General features: G+C 40.5%; 1 protein-coding gene across 6 annotated transcripts in view; it reads right to left on the bottom strand.

Moving 5' to 3' along the window:
- Dip2c (disco interacting protein 2 homolog C) overlaps window positions 1–19263 on the bottom strand; it is a 391262-nt gene that overhangs the window by 160485 nt on the left and 211514 nt on the right. For 4 of the 6 annotated variants that reach the window (XM_029547700.1, XM_029547702.1, XM_029547701.1 and 1 more), the window contains exons 2-3: window positions 15715–15786; window positions 13912–14079 (exon numbers count right to left, since the gene is read on the bottom strand). In XM_029547700.1, the coding sequence (XP_029403560.1) occupies window positions 13912–14079; window positions 15715–15786 (240 nt within the window). The remainder of the gene's footprint in view (window positions 1–13911; window positions 14080–15714; window positions 15787–19263) is intronic. The other 2 variants (XM_021215980.2, XM_029547704.1) reach the window with 1 other exon arrangement.

The raw sequence follows: 19263 nt of genomic DNA, 5'->3' as shown, positions 1-19263 counted from the left end.
CCACTGAGTACTAATGATAATGTTTCTTTAGAATAACTAGAAGAAAACAGACATAAAAAACATGAGCTATGAAGAAAAAAAAAGTCCCTGTATTTCAGTAACAGACAACTGGCTCTCTTACATGAGCCTGTCTTAGTATCCCTTATGCTATGTCAACCTTATGAAGGCAGGAAGCTCTGCATCAGGCAGGCTGACATGCACATCTTGAGGTACAGGCCTGACTCCTCCAGTTTCTACCTCATCCATGACCAGGACTGTGTTGAAATGATGAAACAAAAATTCATCCAAATGTGACTAACGTAGTCCCAGTTTATTTGCCTTTTTATAATTCTGGGATTAACATTTAGACCTTTCTCCTCATTGTCATACTTTCAATGTAACTATTTGCCGATAATTTCAAAACACCCCAACTGAAAAATGAAATAAAAACAAACCGTTCCGATATTTTTCCTCCCTGGTCAAAAAAATCAAAACGTAGTTATTACTAGGTTCTTCATTTCACTTTTTTTGTTTTTTACTAAAGTATACGTGGAGATCCTTCCTCCGCTAATGAATGACCTGCGGTGCTATTTAGGATCCCTTTCATCCTGAACCTGCTTTGGTTCAGCATTATTTTAGGTCACTGTTTCCTTGAATCCTTCCATGTCTTTCTTCTCTTCATCTTTTAAAGAGATACAAGTAGCTTCTTCAGAAAAGATAACAGAGAAATAACACATGGAGGCCATGGGTGTCCCAAAGGTTGTCTTTCTAGTGTAACTGGTGTGGGTCTTGGGTATTCTAGGAATTCTAGGTAACCTTACTATTTACTTCTTGAGTTTCATTTTTGTTTTTCCCAAAAATACATCATTAAGATGCTATAACCTTTTTTAAAAACAAAAATAACATTTTTACTGATTCTCCGGGAAATTCACATCATGCACCCCAATCCCACTCACTTCTCAGTCCTTATCCTTCCCTTCCATTCCTCTCACCTTTGTGACCTCCCCATCCAAAAAAAAAAGTAAAAATAAAAATAAAACATAGAAATATAAAAACAAGTCCAATTTGTGTTATTTATAAACCCACTGGCACACAGTCAAACTCTCAGTGGCCTGCCCTTAAATAGAAATGAGTACTTCCCCTCCCTCATCCCTGCCAGAAGACATCATCTGTGAAGAGCTACACTTCAGACAATGCTATAATCTTTACACTGTCTCTCCTGTGACAAGTTTCATAATTTCCTCTTTATTTTCCCTTAAGGAGCTGAAAGCCAGTTCTCTTCTTGTGGCAGAACACTAACAGATCTCTTTCAGATAGATCTTTCATTTTGATTGATTGTTTGCCCCTAGAAGAGATCTGTGTCCTGTGCCTTGAGGAAATGCCTCTGTGGCTGAGACTGTTTTCAGGACACTGTAAGTGCTCTGAGATAGTACCTTTGACTGCAAGACTTGCCTGCTATGCCCAAACATGGAGCCTTGTTAGCTTTAATTCCTAAGAGAGTATACATGTCCATGAGGATTGGGCAGAGGTGGCCACCATTTCCCATAGGTTGTTTCTTTCAGGTCCTTGCTGAGGATTATGCATGATGTCTAGATAGCACCCAAGTGTACTGGTTCTCACTGTCTCTCCTTCACATTTTAGTACTTGTCATTGTTTCTCATGTTCTCTTGTTACACACTGACTGGCATTTTGGAACAGACTGAGGAGCAGCAGAGGTAAACATATTTCCAAGTTGCCAAATTCACCAAGTGTAAATCTCAGTGCTGTGAATACAACTTTCCTGTCTAGTTCATGAATATAAGCCTCTTCCGAACTATTTTCACCCTTTACCTCTTCTTGGGATCTGTAAGTCAATTCTACTGCCTAGTTGATTGATGAGCCATCTATGGGTATTATCAGTAAGGTAACTTTGAACACTTGCTTTTATAGATTGGAAATGCAGTTTACTACACATGTTTTAAAAGAGAAATTGATACAGCTAGGCAGAAGAGTTCCAACGTGCTGCTGGAAAAAATGCTTAAAAATAGTATCTGAGTCAATATTTCATTCGTTATATTTTATCTTACTTTATCCCAACCAAGATTCAAACTGGTGTATTCAAACAGAAAAAGAAAATCAACAATTGAGTATTTAACTCTATAGACATAAACCTGTCACCATGAGGTCACTTGCATGCTCATTCTCTTCTCCAGTACAAGGCAACTGACCAAATGTTGCTGCTGAAGCAGATGTATCTTCAACAATAAAATTACAATAATTAGCAAAGCAGTTCAGTGTTTACCACTTGGGAGAACTCAAACTGACTAAACGTTTAGTTTAGGGAGCCATGATTGAAGACCTGTTCTCAAAAATTCACACAGAGACCAGTATACTTATAACAGGAAGTATATTGAGAGTTAGAAGGCTAACATGGACACTGGGAAAGAAGACATCATGAGACATAAAGGGTGATAGTCCCCAACATCCAACAGTCAGGAGCATGAAACCATTGATTCTCATCCACAAAAAAATAAGCCTCAACACTAAATCCCTTCTCCCACAATAGTTATTAGGCACTGCATCCAAGCCATGTGCCAAGTCATCTCAAGGAACCATGAGCATTAAGAGACAGAACCAAACAGATGAGGTAGATAAGCATAGGCAACAGTTTAGCAACCTTTCATCCCACTTGGCCTTGATGTTTAACAAACCACTCTTCCAACACTTACAACCTAGGTTTCTCACTTTCATGTTCTAAGTGCACACATCCTCTTTTAATAATATAAGTATCAACTTAGTACTCCCATATCTTTATTGAGCTGTATTCATACCACTCTGAACAATGAGATACATTTCTCTTCTCTTTAATGACAATAATACTTGGACATGTTCTATTCAAATGTAATGCCAGTACATTTGGTAGAGAAGACAGGGATCTAATCTGTCCTCAAGTGTTTTTGTGTACCTATTCAGCAAGGCAAACCATGTCTTTAAAGTTAATTTTCAGAGAGAGAGAGAGCCCCCTATTTATAATATCATATGCCTATGCATAATTGGATGTGTATAGAATTTAAATTAGATGTTGTCAAACATGGTGGCAAATACTTAAATCTCAGTACCCAGAAGGCAGAGGCAGATGAATTTCTCTGAGTTCAAGACAAGTCTCACTACACATAGTAAATTCCAGGCCAGCTAAGAGTACATGGTTAGACCCAGTATGTCTGTCTATGTGTATCTGTCAGACTGCCCCGTCCCCACACACATCAGATGCATTATGAGAAGGGACATATATAGTAAGCAAAGATTATATAATCCATTTTGTTGACTAAAACAAAAAACCATCTATTACACCCCTAGTAAACAAACTCTTCCTTTCTTAAACTCTGTAAAAGAAGGCCATAAGCAAACAAACAAACAAAAGGCCTTAGACAGCATGTAGAAAAATGCAAATCAACCCATTCTTATCTCCTTGTACAAAACTCAATTCCAAGTAGATCAAGGACCTCCACATAAAACCTGAGACACTGAAACTTAGAGAGGAGAAAGTGGGGGAGAGCCTCAAACACATGGGCACAGGGGAAAAATTCCTGAACAGAACACCAATGGCTTATGCTCTAAGATCAACAATAGACAAATGGGACCTCATAAAATTGCAAAGCTTCTGTAAGGCAAAGGTCACTGTCAATAGGACAAAAAGGCAACTAACAGATTGGGAAAAGATCTTTACCAATCCTACATCCAATAGAGGGCTAATATCCAATATATACAAAGAGCTCAAAAAGTTAGACTCCAGAAAATCAAATAACCCTATTAAAGATGGGGTTCAGAGCTAAACAAAGAATTTTCAACTGAGGAATATCGAATGGCTGAGAAGCACCAAAAGAAATGTTCAGCATCCTTAGTCATCAGGGAAATGCAAATCAAAACAACCCTGAGATTCCACCTCACTCCAGTCAGAATGGCTAAAATCCAAAACTCAGGTGATAGCAGATGCTAGTGAGGATGTGAAGAAAGAACACTCCTCCATTGCTGGTGGAATTGCAAGCTGGTACAACCACTCTGGAAATCAGTTTGGTGGTTCCTCAGAAAATTGGACATAGTACTATCTGTGGACCCAGGTTTACCACTCCTGGGCATATATCCAGAAGATGCACCAACATGCAATAAGGACACATGCTCCACTATGTTCATAGCAGCCTTATAATAGCCAGGAGCTGGAAAGAACCCAGATGTCCTTCAACAGAGGAATGGATACAGAAAATGTGGTACATTTATACAATGGAGTACTACTCAGATATTTAAAATGATGAATTCATGAAATTCTTTGGCAAATGAATAGAACTATAAAATTATCATCCTGAGTGAGGTAACCCAATTGCAAAAGAACACACATGGTGCTTAGTCAGGGTTTCAATTCCTGCACAAACACCATGACCAAGAAGCAAGTTGGGAAGGAAAGGGTTTATTCAGCTTACACTTCCATGTTGCTGTTCATCACCAAAGGAAGTCAGGACTGGAACTCAAGCAGGTCAGGAAGCAGGAGCTGATGCANAGGCCATGGAGGGATGTTNCTTACTGGNTTGCTTCCNCTGGCTTGCTCAGCNTGCTNTCTNATAGAACCCAAGACTACCAGCCCAGAGATGGCACTACCCACAAGGGAACCTCCCCCCTTGATCACTAACTGAGAAAATGCCTTACAGCTGGATCTCGTGGAGGCATTTCCTCAACTGAAGCTCCTTTCTCTGTGATAACTCCAGCTGTGTCAAGTTGACACAAAACTAGCCAGTACACATGGAATGCACTCATGATAAGTAGATACTAACCCAAAAGCTCCAAATAACCAAGACACAATTCACAGACCACATGAAACTCAAGAAGAAGGAAGACCAAAGTGTGGGTGCTTCAGTCCTTCTTAGAAGGAGAACAAAATACACACAATAGCAAATATAGAGATAAAGTGTAGAGCAGAGATTGAAGGAAAGGCCTTCTTTCCTTCAATTTGTCCCACTGGGGATTCGTCTCATATACAGTTACCAAACCTAGACACTATTGTGGATTCAAAGAAGTACATGCTGAAAGGAGCACACTATGACTGTCTCCTGAGAGGTCTTGCCAGAATCTTACAAATACTGAGGTGGATGCTCACAGACAACCATTGGACTGAGCGTGGGGTCCCCAATAGAGGAGTGAGAGAAAGGACAGAAGGAGTTGAAGGTGATTGCAACCCCACAGGAAGAACAACAATATCAACCAACCAGTTCCTCAAGAGCTCCCAGGGATTAAACCATCAACAAAGGAGCATACCTTGCAGAGGATGGCCTTCTCATGCATCAATGGGAGGAGAGGTCCTTGGTCCTATGAAGGCTCGATAGATGCCCCAGTATAGGGGAACTGAGGGCAGGGAAGTGGAAGAGGGTGGGTGGGTGGAGGAACACCCTCATAGAAGCAGGGGAAAGGAGGATGGGATAGGGGGTTTGGGGAGGGGGAGCAGGAAAGGGGATAACATTTGGAATGTAAATAAAGAAAATACCCAATTTTTAAAACAGGGGGAAAAAAGGCTTTTGAACAGTTCCTTACTCACTCTAAGTGTTTCTTGTGTGTATGATCCCTTTCCTTTCGAATACTTTCCTCACTACTCTACAGGCTTTATAAGTTTTTATTTCATGATTGAAAAAAGAAACACCTTGATATTCCAGGTCCACATGCCCTGGTACCTGGGACCTTGGCCAAGTTCCTTAGCTTTTCCAAGACCTGGCCTTTCCCTCTGTATACACTAACAACAGGTAACAGTGTAAAGCACTGAAGTAAAGACATAATTAGAACCAGGAGATAAGCTGTTATTTCTGCCATTTTGCTGTTGAGGTAATACAGACACAGAAATGGAACTTCAACACTGTGCCACTCTTGTTGTTAAGTTCTTCTCATTCAGAATTGCCTTTGCATTTGTGCTAGAGGCCTCTCCCAGTTGCTCACAGACACCTCTCCCCTAAGCACAAAGCATTCTGTAATCCCCACTTTCTGGCTCTGATGATCACAAAAGCAAGCACCAAACTCATCCATCAAACACAAGACAACTGCAGCTGTAGCCCATCTTCCTCTCTCCAGCTCAATCTTCCAAATCAAACAGGACTTGTGATTCTTAGCAAGTTTTGCTCTGCCTCACTAATTTTGCCTCTTTAAATGTCTCACCTATCCATCTGATTTGGAAATATGAAGACAAAAGTGAGAAAAGGCTAGATCATTAATTACTTGTCAACTATTTATGGCTTGTTATGAAAGAATTCCCCAATAAAAAGTACCATTATAGTTGTTGTACCTAACCAATCCAACCATTTCATATGAATAAACCCTCAGATAGACATTAGACACCACTAACAATCTCCATGTTAGCCCAAAGAATAAGGCACAGGTGGGTCACCCATCTTTCTGTCAAACTTGAGGTTCAATACGTTAGATAGAGCCAGTAGGGCAGCACAGAGTTACTCAAGAAAATATATTCAGGCACGAGATTTCCACCTAGAGACTTTATTTCCAGACTGTCCAAAACTGTTCTCAATCAAGTCCCACTGTCTTCTAGAATTTCAGCAGTTTTTGGATCACACAGCATCCCCTAATTTTACTGTAGCTGCAATTAAGAAATTATCTAGACAGTAAAAAGTACTTGTTGTATGGTTAGATAAGATATTTTCTACCTTTACTTTGCACTAAAACAGAAGAGGACACCACATAACAAAAAATTGAAACTTCATTCTGAGCACCTTAGTGTCTACCCTACCATACACACCTAATTCTTATGCTGCTTTCACTGTTATTTCCCTCTCATCTCAACACAGCTACTGCACAATATCACACATTTGTTTTATAATCATCTTCCTATTTTTGTATGTTGACAGGGGAACTCATGAACTGGTAAATTATGGATGATCCAAAGCCTGTGACAATCTGACACTTGTATTATATAGCTACCCTGCTATACTTGTTTCTTTTGTTCGTAGTGCTTAGAATTTAACGAGTGCCTCAGCCTGCTAGGCAAGCAACCTAATCCTCAACAATGTCCTCTGTCCCTACCTTATTTTGTTCTACAATACTGGATGAGGTACAAGTCTACTCTCAGGCCTAGAACTTCACGTTGTGGCATACTCTCCTATGACTCAGATTTTTCACAAAAAAAAACCAAAACAAACAAACAAACAAACAAAAAAAACAAGCCATGATCCAGTCATAACTGGCACCATCTTTACCATTAGGTGGCTAAATTCAACTCAGCTTGAACCCTAGAATGCTGACTGGACATGGGTTTAGTGATGCTCCCTTTTTACTACTGACTTTCTAACAAGAAACATAATTCATAAAAAGTCATTAACAATCACAGGAAACTCAGCCAATCATGAGATAGAGTACATATCATAGACAACACAGCAGTAACCTGTACGTGACTCACCACCAACAAAGCTCACATAGAACACAGAGACTTTCCCTTTAATGATGAAATGTCCTTTCCTTTCACCCTTCAACCTGGAAAGGATGCCTGCTAAGTCTCAGACGAGAAACCCCAGCTTTGAGTTCCTCTCTCCTACCTTTCAGAGAGGTAACCTTGCTTCTCACCTTCACTGTCCATTGACTCGTGGCACAACATGCCTCCTTAGCAAAGGGAGACCTCCATGCCCTTCAGTGTTGAAAGAAGGCACATGTGCCACCGAACAGTGTCACTGTCCGGAAACCAGTTCAATTTATGAGGTTAAATTCTCGGGGATGAAGAGGAACCAAACTGTTCCCCTGCCACTGAGGAAGCTCAGCAGTCTTTCACTCAGAATCTGAACCTAACAATAACAGGGTCAGGCAAGGATTCAGCCAGCTTTCTTTTCTTTTTTTGAAAGACCAATTTTGTTTTTATTAGCTACTTTATTTATTTACATTTCAAATGCTATCCCAAAGTCCCCTATACCCTCCCCTCACCCTGCTCCCCTACTCACCAACTCCCACTTCTTGGCCCTGGAATTCCCCTGTACCGGGGCATATAAAAGTTTGCAAGACCAAGGGGCCTCTCTTCCCAATGATGGCCGACTAGGCCATCTTCTGCTACATATGCAGCTAGAGACATAAGCTCTGGGGGTACCGGTTAGTTCATATTGTTGTTCCACTTATAGGGTTGCAGACCCCTTCAGCTCCTTGGGCACTTTCTCTAGCTCCTCCATTGGGGGCCCTGTGATCCATCCAATAGCTGACTGTGAGCATCCACTTCTGTGTTTGCCAGGCATTGGCATAGCCTCACAAGAGACCACAATATCAGGGTCCATTCAGCAAAATCTTGCTGGCATGTGCAATAGTGTCGCAGTTAGGTGGCTGATGATGGAATGGATCCCCTGGTGGGGTAGTCTCTGGATAGTCCATTCTTTCCTCTTAGGTCCAAACTTTGTCTCTGTAACTCCCTCCATGGATATTTGGTTCCCTATTCTAAGGAGGAATGAAGTATCCACACATTGGTCTTCCTTCTTCTTGGTTTTCTTGTGTTTTGCAAATTTTATCTTGGGTATTCTAAGTTTCTGGGCTAATAGCCGCTTATCAGTGAGAGCATATCTAGTGACTTCTTTTGTGATTGGGTTACCTCACTCAGGATGATATCCTCCAGATACATCCATTTGCCCAAGAATTTCATAAATTCATTGTTTTAAATAGCTNAGTAGTACTCCATTGTGTAAATGTACCACAGTTTCTGTATCCATTCCTCTGTTGAGGGACATCTGGGTTCTTTCCAGCTTCTGGCTATTGTAAGTAAGGCTGCTATGAACATAGTGGANCATGTGTCCTTATTACCAGTTGGAACATCATCTGGTATATGCCCAGGAGAGGAATTGCTGGATCTTCCGGAAGTACTATGTCTAATTTTCTGAGGAACTGCCAGACTGACTTCCAAACTGGTTGTACAAGCTTGCAATCCCACCAGCAATGGAGGAGTGTTCCTCTTTCTCCACATCCTTGCCATTCTGACTGGTGTGAGGTGAAATCTCAGGGTTGTTTTGATCTGCATTTCCCTGATGATTAAGGATTTTGAACATTTTTTTCAAGTGCTTCTCAGCCATTTGGTATTCCTCAGTTGAGAATTCTTTGTTTAGCTCCTGCTTGTGGACGTTGTACATCGTGGTGCGCACTAGGCTCCGCACCACGATGTACAACGTCCACAAGCAGTCTATATTGAATAGGTAGGCAGCCTTGTCTAGTCCCTGATTTTAGTGGGATTGCTTAGAGTTTCTCTCCATTTACTTTGATGTTGGCTACTGGTTTGCTGTAAATTACTTTTATTATGTTTAGGTAGGGGCCTTGAATTCCTGATCTTTCCAAGATTTTATCATGACGGGGTGTTGGATTTTGTCAAATGCTTTCTCAGCAACTAACAAGATGATCATGTGGTTTTTGTCTTTGAGTTTGTTTACATAGTGAATTATGTTGATGGATTTTTCTATATTAAACCGTCCCTGCATCCCTGGGATGAAGTCTACTTGATCATGATGGATGAATGTTTTGATGTGTTCTTAGATTCGGTTTGCGAGGATTTTTTGGGTATTTTTGCATTGATATTCATAAGGGAAATTGGTCTGAAGTTCTCTTTGTTGGATCTTTGTGTGGTTTAGGTATCAGAGTAATTGTGGCTTCATAGAACGAATTGGGTAGAGTACCTTCNGTTTCTATTTTGTGGAGTAGTTTGAGGAGAGTTGGAATTAGGTCTTCTTTGAAGGTCTGCACTAAACCCATCTGGTCCTGGGCACAAGTCTCAACTGACTTGCCTTTATATCCTCAAATCAAAGACCAAGCTTTTCATTTTCCATGTACCCAAGGAACAACCAACTCTACTAATCACAGCCAACTTTTCCCATCACAATCTAGCAAAGCATCTTTAGCTAGATTTCAGATAAAGCCATCTCCATATTGGCCACAAAAAACAACAATGTGAGTCACTTCATGTAAAAGTATTCACATCAGAGCAGCTATCTTCAGTGACAACATCAGATACTGGGGTTTGCAGACTGAATTGTATCAAGTAAATAGAAATCAACTGACTAGAATGTGCTAGAGTCCAAAATCATATAAACTTTTGCCACTTCTGCCACTGATTAGCACTAATGTGGCCAATTGGTATTTAGATTCATCTAAATCAGAAATAAAATCAGAACTCTTATCACTGACAGTAAGAGAAGCCTGGCACAGAACGTTCATGCAAAAATATTGTGCACACCTAGATACTGAATGTTTTGGCACTAAACATTGGCTATAGCAGTTGTTAGGAGTGCTCTCTTGGTGCTATAGTGGCAAGGCCACAATGGACAAGCCTGGCTGATCTCCACTGGTATGATGGGAGTTCAGTGGGCACAGGAGTGGGATGAGAGAACACAGCTCCAGGAGAAACCACCCACTGACTTGTAAAGGGACTAAATCACAAATTCACACTCTCAACAAGGCTCACATGGGAGGATTATTAAAGGGAGAGAGTAAGGGGACACAGAGGCTCCCTCTGGGAGGAGGAAAGGAAGAAGGGAAGGATATCAGAGCGTAATACATGCACAGCACAGGTAACAGAGGCAACAGTGGGAATGTGTCCTCTCCAGGTAGCTAGTGATGATGTGTACTGTTGTCCTTTTGGGCTGACTGTAAAGGTAACTGATTGTCCCATTATCAAAAGGTCCCTTGGGGCTGGCTATGGAGATGCCTGATTACTAACACCTTGTTCTACCTCTTCCTGTTGTGTTCAAATTCTGGAACCGGGTGTGTACTTGCCTGCAAATGGGTTGTGCTCACTGTGTTCAGGAGATGAGAGGTCCTCAGTTAATTCATAGCTTATTATTTTGAGGAGGGGACAGAATACCAAACTGCAACTGCCTGGAAATATTTCACAAATAGATCATAGTAAGACTGGGACTGAGGGTGATCCCAATTAGAAAGGCCAGGTGAGAAACCCTTCAACAAGTAGCATTTGAACTGAACATTAAGCAAAGATTAGTACAAGCAAAAATGAACATTCCCAGGATTCCTAAAGTGGAAAACAGCATGGCCATCTGGGAAAGCCACAGCCAGGCCAGGGCAGTAGGAAGTACAATAGCTGGACAGGACTGTTCGACCCACTCTCCATATGGGATCATTATGGTCTGCAGTAGTAACAATAAGAGCTCATAAATTCTCATTAAGAACAGAGGCTATACTCATGTGAACCCTAGTGAGCTGCAGGAAATACAAGAAACTTGTCAACTGTCTTTTGTTAGTCTAATTCAAGTGTGTCTCAAACCAACTCAACCATAGCCTTGTAGCTGGGCATGAATTTATTTTGCTGCTAATGATAAATACAGCCAAATGAGCTCAGAATACTGAATTTGCAGAAGCAGCTTCATGCCAGGAAACATTTCATGACTGCCATGTAAAAATTAACATCTAGCCAATATACATATTATAAGAAAGGATGTGGGGTATTTGGATAAGGGACATTGTATTATTTACAGTCACATTAAAATTTTGCTACTTTTTGTCATCAAGTAAGTCTTTTAAAAGTAGCAAAGACTCTCTATACATGCTACACTGTGTTATAGAGACTCTTCTAAGAACAGTGTTAAGTAACTGGCTTTATTTTCCATTTCTGTCAATTTGATCTGGTTTAGAGGGCAACAAAGGATCATTTTGAAACAGGAATTTTCTTACTAAATCTAGAAGTGTCAAACAATTTCCCTTAAGTAGCACTTTCTCTTCTAAAATGTTTTCCAACCTATTATTTCTTCTCTCTAATCTCATCTGTCTTTCTAGCTTCTAGTACACTGTTCCCTATCTGAACTCAGCATTGTGCTCAACCAAGAGAAGTCATCTTCCCCAGACATCACTACAGTGTCTTGCTGATCCCTGGAGTGGCAGTGAAAATCCTGTATTAGATACTTTATCCCGAGTATTCTCATCAGGAAGGAGCCACACCCTGGCAACTGTACTTCCACGATCCTAACCTCACCCTATGGCACTCTAACTCATAATCATATGCCCCACATCTCAGAAATATTTCTGGAATACTTCCTACAGAAATCTTAACATTTTATCTGGCAAATAAAAAGGTTTGTTCAACTACAAGCTCCCTACAGTAAACACTAGCACAAAGATAGAAGAGAAAAGACTTTCCAGATGGGATGGTCAAAAAAAAGAGTTCCTGGGCTAGAGAGATGGCTCAGAGGTTAAAAGTGCTGGTTGTTCTTCCAGAGGTCAAGAGTTCAATTCCCAGCAATCACATAGTGACTCATTATCATCTATTATGAGATCTGGTGCTCTCTTCTGGTATGAAGGCATACATGTAGATAGAACACTGTATACATAATAAATAAATCTTAAAAAAAATGGAAAGATCATCTTCATGTGTAAATAGCTGCTTTCTTCACTATCTTCCCAAGTCCTGATGATGAATGAGAGTTCATGTAGCAGCAACTTTTCAGAAGGAGGTTATCTATAAATGCTTTTGCTAGGAAGTGTGTAGTTTGAATGAGAATAGTTCCCATAGTCTCATATATTTGAACGTATGGTCAACAGAGGCATAAGCTAGGACACGCACTGTTCTAGGAAGGATTAGGAGGTGTGACCTTGTTGGAGAAGATGTGTCACAAGGAGTGGGGCTTTAAGGTTTCTAAATCTCATGCCAGGCTCCTCCTGCTAGACTTCTACCCACTTCTCTGCCTGCACCAGGATGCAAAGCTTTCAGTAGTGCGCCAGGACCATGCCAGTGTGCTCCCTGTCATGATGATTACAGACTAATTCTCTAACCCTGTAAGCGAGCCCCTAATTACTTTCCTTTATAAGAGTTGCTTTGGCTTGGGTTTCTTCACAGCAATAGAATAGTAACACAGGAACAAATCCTCCATCCTAAAATATGACACCCTTTTTCACATCACAGGACTAGATGGTGCTCATGTTTGTGGAAAGGCAGGAGAATAAAGCAGGCAACACAATTTAAAACACATTTCTGCATTCAGTTTTTATCACATTTCCATCAGATATTCTCAAACACAATCTACAACTAGCGTTCAACTCTGTCACATACTCTTTAATTCTCTGTCCATTTCAACAAGATCATGGTAATTGTCAACAAGGTCACTGGGAGGACAAATGTAGGCAAATCTGGGAGACAGTTGAGATGTTCGCTTCTAAATATTGAAGCTCCTTTCAATATTTTAATGTGAGTTGTTTGTTGTGCTAAAGATCAAACCAGGACCTCTCATACACTTGACAAGTGCTCTAGCACTGAGCCATACGCCACAACACGTTATTTTAAAACAATGCATTCTATCAGAGGTAAAACCCAGAACATGCTCCTATGAATCCAGTTTACAAATGCATATGCTCCCGTTTAACTCTACTAAAAAGTACATTAAGTTATCATCTCCTTCTTGAATTTCCTAAGTATTAAATCACAGTTCTAAATAAGTCTGACCTTTCAGAAGGACCCTGACCTTGAAACCATCTACTTGAAGATCACTTTGGTCTTTCTGCTGAAGAAACCTAACATCTTGATTCTTGGTGACAGGAATAGGAAACCATGCAAGTCTCAACGTCTTTCCCTTTATCACATATCTCAGGGATCAAGGTATAATTACTCATTCTCTGCCTAGGAAATCTGGCTTGAAGACAACAGGGCAACATTAAGGGACAGGGGGAATCTTATCATTGGACATGCATCCTTTTTTAAGGTCTTCTCACTGAAGAGTTAGATGACCACGAATTACATACAGAACACTGTAAGTTTACAGGAAATGTAGAAAGGACCCTAATTCTGGGACAGTCACCATTCATGCACGAAAATTCTGAGCTTAAGCACCAAGGTAGGTATTCTCTTTCGGGACCTAAGCTCTATCTCCTTCAGTGTGAGCCCTATACTTGGAGGAAAAAGACTTCTCAAAGTGTCCTTTGCTCAAGGGCTGGTCTCAGGGATGCAGGGCTCACCGAAACGAAAGTAAAACAGAGGCCGGTTCCCCGCTGCACTGGCTGCCCGCTCCCGGGCCGCAGCTTCTCGGATGTCGCACACCCCGATGTGGGCAGAGCGGAAGGGTCTCCTCGGCACGCCTTCACCGGGCTGCAGTCTACACCGAACCACGGCAGCTCCATTCGCTGCTGTAACAAGTTGAAAAAAAACTAATTAATTCAGACTTTAGTTTTTTTTAAATTTGTTACAGCGCTGAGCAGAGCTGCCGACCCCATGCAGAAACCGCACACAGACCACCAAGGGCTCCAATAGGTGCAGATACCCTAGGCTCCGAGCCAGTCCCTGACCAGTAAAGGCGTCAGAAGTAGAACAGGTAAGCCAGTAACTGCCCTAGCTTCGCTTGGGTTTGGTATGGCAAACAAATCAACATCCAACAACATCAGCAAAGACACCGATTGACCAAGCAGTCAGTCTTCCTCAAAAACAGGGCAGACACCCATAGACAGCAGCAAGTGACTGGACCTTTATGATAATCACAGCAAGGGGAAGCAATGGCAAAGAAATGCCTTCCCCCAACACTTTCTCTTAAGCCTTTTACCAATCTATTTACTTTTTCTTCTTCCAAATAAAACCACGCCTCTTCCCTTCATAAGCCAGACCACAGGACATCAATCCCTAACACACACAGGACCACTTTTACATGAACTTCCTTGAAAATCACATAAAAAGACACAAGCAAAAACCAAAATCACAGAACTATAAGCACAGCAGACTCTTGATCTCAAGTTCAGTAGCCACAGAGATTTGTCTGTCTTAATGCCATGTCAATTCTATAATACTGGGTCAGCCTGGAGAATAGAAATGGGCTGTGTATACAGGCACTTTAAGCTTTGTAGGTTGCCCACAGTAATTGCAGTTTCAGTTTTTGCCTTTAGTAGATGTGTTACTGGCCTTTTACCTTCATGAATATTGCTCACATCCGCTTTGAGCAATTCCTAAAGCCTAGCAAAAAACTCAACATTACCCTATACATGAAGTAACCTAACACAGGAATCTACACTAAAATGCCAATATGTCTCCATTTTCTTAAAATCTGTACAATCCAGCTTAAGTGCAGGAATTCTCCAAAGTCACAAATGTGACAACAGTGGCAAGAAGTGGACTTTGTACTCTACAAGTACCAGTAGTGCATATTTTACTGGCACAGCTAAAAACACCAAACCTTTATAATCATGCTTTCCCTCTCCAAGTCAGGCTATCACAACATTTTCTAGTTATCTCAAACTTTCTATTAATTTAAATCATAATCAATAGCAATAATTAACTCACCAAATCAAAAATCACGTTTAAACCACAAATGCTCTTATTTTTATGATTATAGTGTTTCAAAGAAATCACTATATTATTATCTCTACCTACAAATGAAATATCTATTAAATTGTATTAGGTATAATTATAGAAAAGTCATGCCATGCAGTGGTGGTGCATGCCTTTAACCCAAGCACTTGGGAGGCAGAGGCAGGTGGACTTCTGAGTTCGAGGCCAACCTGGTCTACAGAGCGAGTTCCAGGACAGCCAGGGCTATACAGAGAAACCCTGTCTCAAAAACTCAAAACCAAAAAATCAAAATGAAACAAAAAAGGTCATATATGCCTTCAATTTTCACAAAATCTATGAGTAATTATACAAAGAAATTGGTTGAGTGGAATGCAGGTGTCAAATGTGCACTCTTCAGGCAGATTCCAGAATGAGAGAAAAGCGTCTTTCAAATGTGGCCATCATCTCTTAAACTAGACAAGTAAGGTTATTCAAAGTTTACTTACTTGGAGGCTGGGGAAGGTAGGCGCCAATTAATTTTGACCTCTTCTTTTCATATCCCTTTTGTGTAATGTCACCTGAAAGAGAACAGAAAAAAAGAAAGCATTCAGAATAGCTAAAATGGATAACGTTGCCCATTTAATTGAGTATGACAAAATATACTAACACTTGTAACTATCTTTTATTTGCTTTATAATAAGAGATTTATAACAGAAGTACTATATATCATTTACTGTAAATTTTCCTTTACCCTCAAAAAAATTATAGTACGTGTGTGTGTGTGTGTGTGTGTGTGTGTGTGTGTGTGTGTAGTCATTTGCTCAATACATGTTCATCTCTGGCCTTCTGGCTGCATTTCTACCCTGAGGGTCCAAAATTAGATCAGTGTAAATTTCTTCACATTTGCAGGCACCGAAAGCCAGCTCAATCTTCAGGAGCTCTCATGAACTTAATCAACAATGGACTGCACACTGTCTGGGCTGGAAAGCTAGCCACACCACTACAGAAAGACATCCCCTTTCATTAATGAGATTTTTTTTTCCTTACTAATCAGGCATGTAAGTCATAAGGACTTAAACTGCTAGGGTATATCTGAAAGGAAAAAAAATGACTAAGAGCAAAAGAAGCATTAGATAAAACCAAGCAAAAGAAAAGGGGACCCACAGAGACTTAAAAGATGTTCATTGTTTAAATATAAATTCAAATGTTAAAGCCAAAGATTCATACACAAAGTCAAAGTCAGACCTTTCCCTAAGGGTTAGGTCAGTAAGCATATAGGCAAAATAACATTTATTAACATATAATAGCGTTTCCTAATAGTAAGCTCTTAAACACAATGGTAATTTTGCCCTTTGTTTTTAAAAGGAAATATATACACATGTGCACATGCATGTGCATACACACATGTACATATACATCACAAACTTAGTCTTTGACTTGAGGGGAGTATAAATTTGATATTGCCCTTTAATTTTTTGATTAAGAAAAGGGGGTGTCTTGTATTCTCACCCACATCTTCAAAGAGAAAAGATTTGAGCTTCCATGAAAACAAACCAACCACAGAATAATTAGTATTGTGTGTGGAAAAGTTGGTGAATTAGCTGATTCTAATGATATGTGCTTGACTATGGCCAAGTGACCCTACAGGTTTGAGGGTCGATTCTACTTCTCAAAGCTTATTTGACACACCTTTGTTTAGCTTAAAAAACAATGTGTGACTAATATTGAAACATGAGCCATAAAATAATAGAGAAACATAGAATACACATTCCCTTATTAATTGCTAAGTGGTTTTATGCTAAATGTATTTTATGTCATGATTATGAAAGAAGGGATTTGTATAAATATAACACAAAGACTAAGGTAGCATATCTGACTACACTTTGCAACCTCAACCATCAGCTGTATATCACTGGGCTGTTGCATTTAATCTTTAAAAATCCCCCAAATCACACCTCCTTACCACTATGACCACTATAAATATGTTGGCATACTAGGGGATATTCTTGTAATTGATCAGGAAAACGGGGGAATGAAGTAATGGATTATAGGCTGGCTGTGAAATTAACTTTTGCCCCATTTCTACAGTTGCTTATACCTATTAATACTGCAAGATGTAAAGAAATGTTTGACTTTGAAAAAATAAAAAGGGTCGTAAACAAAACAAAATCGCTAGTATGACTGGAAAGCCAGAGATGAGGACCAGTAATCAGAGGAGCACGCCTCAACATTTCTGACAGGAAAGAGGAATGGGTTGGGCACTGGCTAACTTTGGCTGAGGCACCTCATTCCTACTCACAGAAAAGTTAGAGCCTTCGGCCCCTAGAAAGTAGAGCAGAAACAACCTCACACTCCATATGCATAGATTCTTTTAAAAAATACCCAAAACTACTTATAAAGAGCACTGCAGAAACAATTTCTATAAATCCTATCTTCACATGGGACATAGTAACCGTGAGTAATTTACCAGTAATCATTCTTTAAGCATAGCATTACAACGGAAGAAGCTAGTTTTCATGTTCATCGGAATGCTACATAATTCATCTTGCCTCTGACTGAGACAAAACCCAATCCACAGCCTGGATTAAACTGAAGGAGAAAGGCAGGCCCATAAGAACATGAGAAGGAGTAAGAAGAACAAACAAGGCTACATGTGGAAAGCCCCAGTAAAGAGGACCTCATTTGGATCTCAGGCAAAGTGTAATTCTGCACTTGTCCACCTACAGCCCATGTCCAGATTGATGAGCAGCTTTGACAATCCTACTACCAAAATTCTAAGTCCTGGTAAACCCAGATTCATTCCACATGTTGATAACACCCAGAATTCAGTCGAAATTCCATTAATTTCTCAACTGAACAGTTAACAACTAAAAGATTCTTCTTTAATTTCACTTTAGGCCAACTTTAAAGGAAATGAACTTTGAACGCTGTCTTACATCAGAATAGGTGTTATTTTGGAAAGTTCCAAAGTCCCTGCTTTGAGGCTAATGAGATCTAAGGACATTTTTCTCCCAGCCCTGGATTCTCCCCTAGACTCAAACACACTCAAACACACACACACACACACACACACACACACACACACACACACACGCACCAACTGAGCATCTCCACACAGGATACTGAAGAATTCAAGGTGACCACCACTTCCAAAACCTGGGCATGTAAAGAATGATGTCTATTTGTCACTCACAGTAGCCAAACAAGGCTCAGCAAGCCAAAAGAAGCTCTCTCATCTGTATAATTGAAACAGGCTTTAGTGGCTGACGGCCTGTTCCATTATCTAGGACACTATGATACTTGCAAAGCCACATCTATACATTAGGTGGCTCTTTAAAGAACGTTCTGAAATACTGTGTCCAAATATCTTCCTCCCTTCCCCCAGGGTTAAGTTGTATGCTTTTTAATTTTTTTATTAGATATTTTCTTCATTTACATTTCAAATGCTATCCTGCAAGTCCCCTATACCCTCCTCCAACCTGCCCTGTTCCCCTACCCGCCCACTCCTACTTCTTGGTCCTGGCGTTCCCCTGTACAGGGGCATATAAACTTTGCAAGACCAAGGGGCGTCTCCTCTGCTACATATGCAGCTAGAGACACGAGCTCTGGGAGTACTGGTTAGTTCATACTGTTGTTCCACCTATAGGGTTGCAGACCCCTTCAGCTCCTTGGGTACTTTCTCTAGCTCTTCCATTGGGGACCCTGTGATCCATCCAATAGCTGACTGTGAGCATCCACTTCCGTATTTGCCAGACACTGGCAGAGCCTCACACGAGATCAGGGTCCTTTCAGCAAAACCTTGCTGGCATATGCAATCCTGTCTGCTTTTGGTGGTTGATTATTGGATGTATCCCCTGGTGGGGTAGTCTCTGGATGGTCTATCCATTCATCTTAGCTCCAAACTTTGCCTCTGTAACTCCTTCCATGGGTATTTTGTTCCCTATTCTAAGGAGGAATGAAGTATCCACATGTTGGTCTTCCTTCTTCTTGATTTTCTTGTGTTTTGCATATTGTATCTTGGGTATTCTAAGTTTCTGGGCTAATATCCACTTATC

This window comes from Mus pahari, chromosome 16 (genome assembly GCF_900095145.1).
Source record: "Mus pahari chromosome 16, PAHARI_EIJ_v1.1, whole genome shotgun sequence".
Classification (NCBI taxonomy): Eukaryota; Metazoa; Chordata; class Mammalia; order Rodentia; family Muridae; genus Mus; species Mus pahari.
This window is presented reverse-complemented; position numbering and strand designations above follow the sequence as displayed.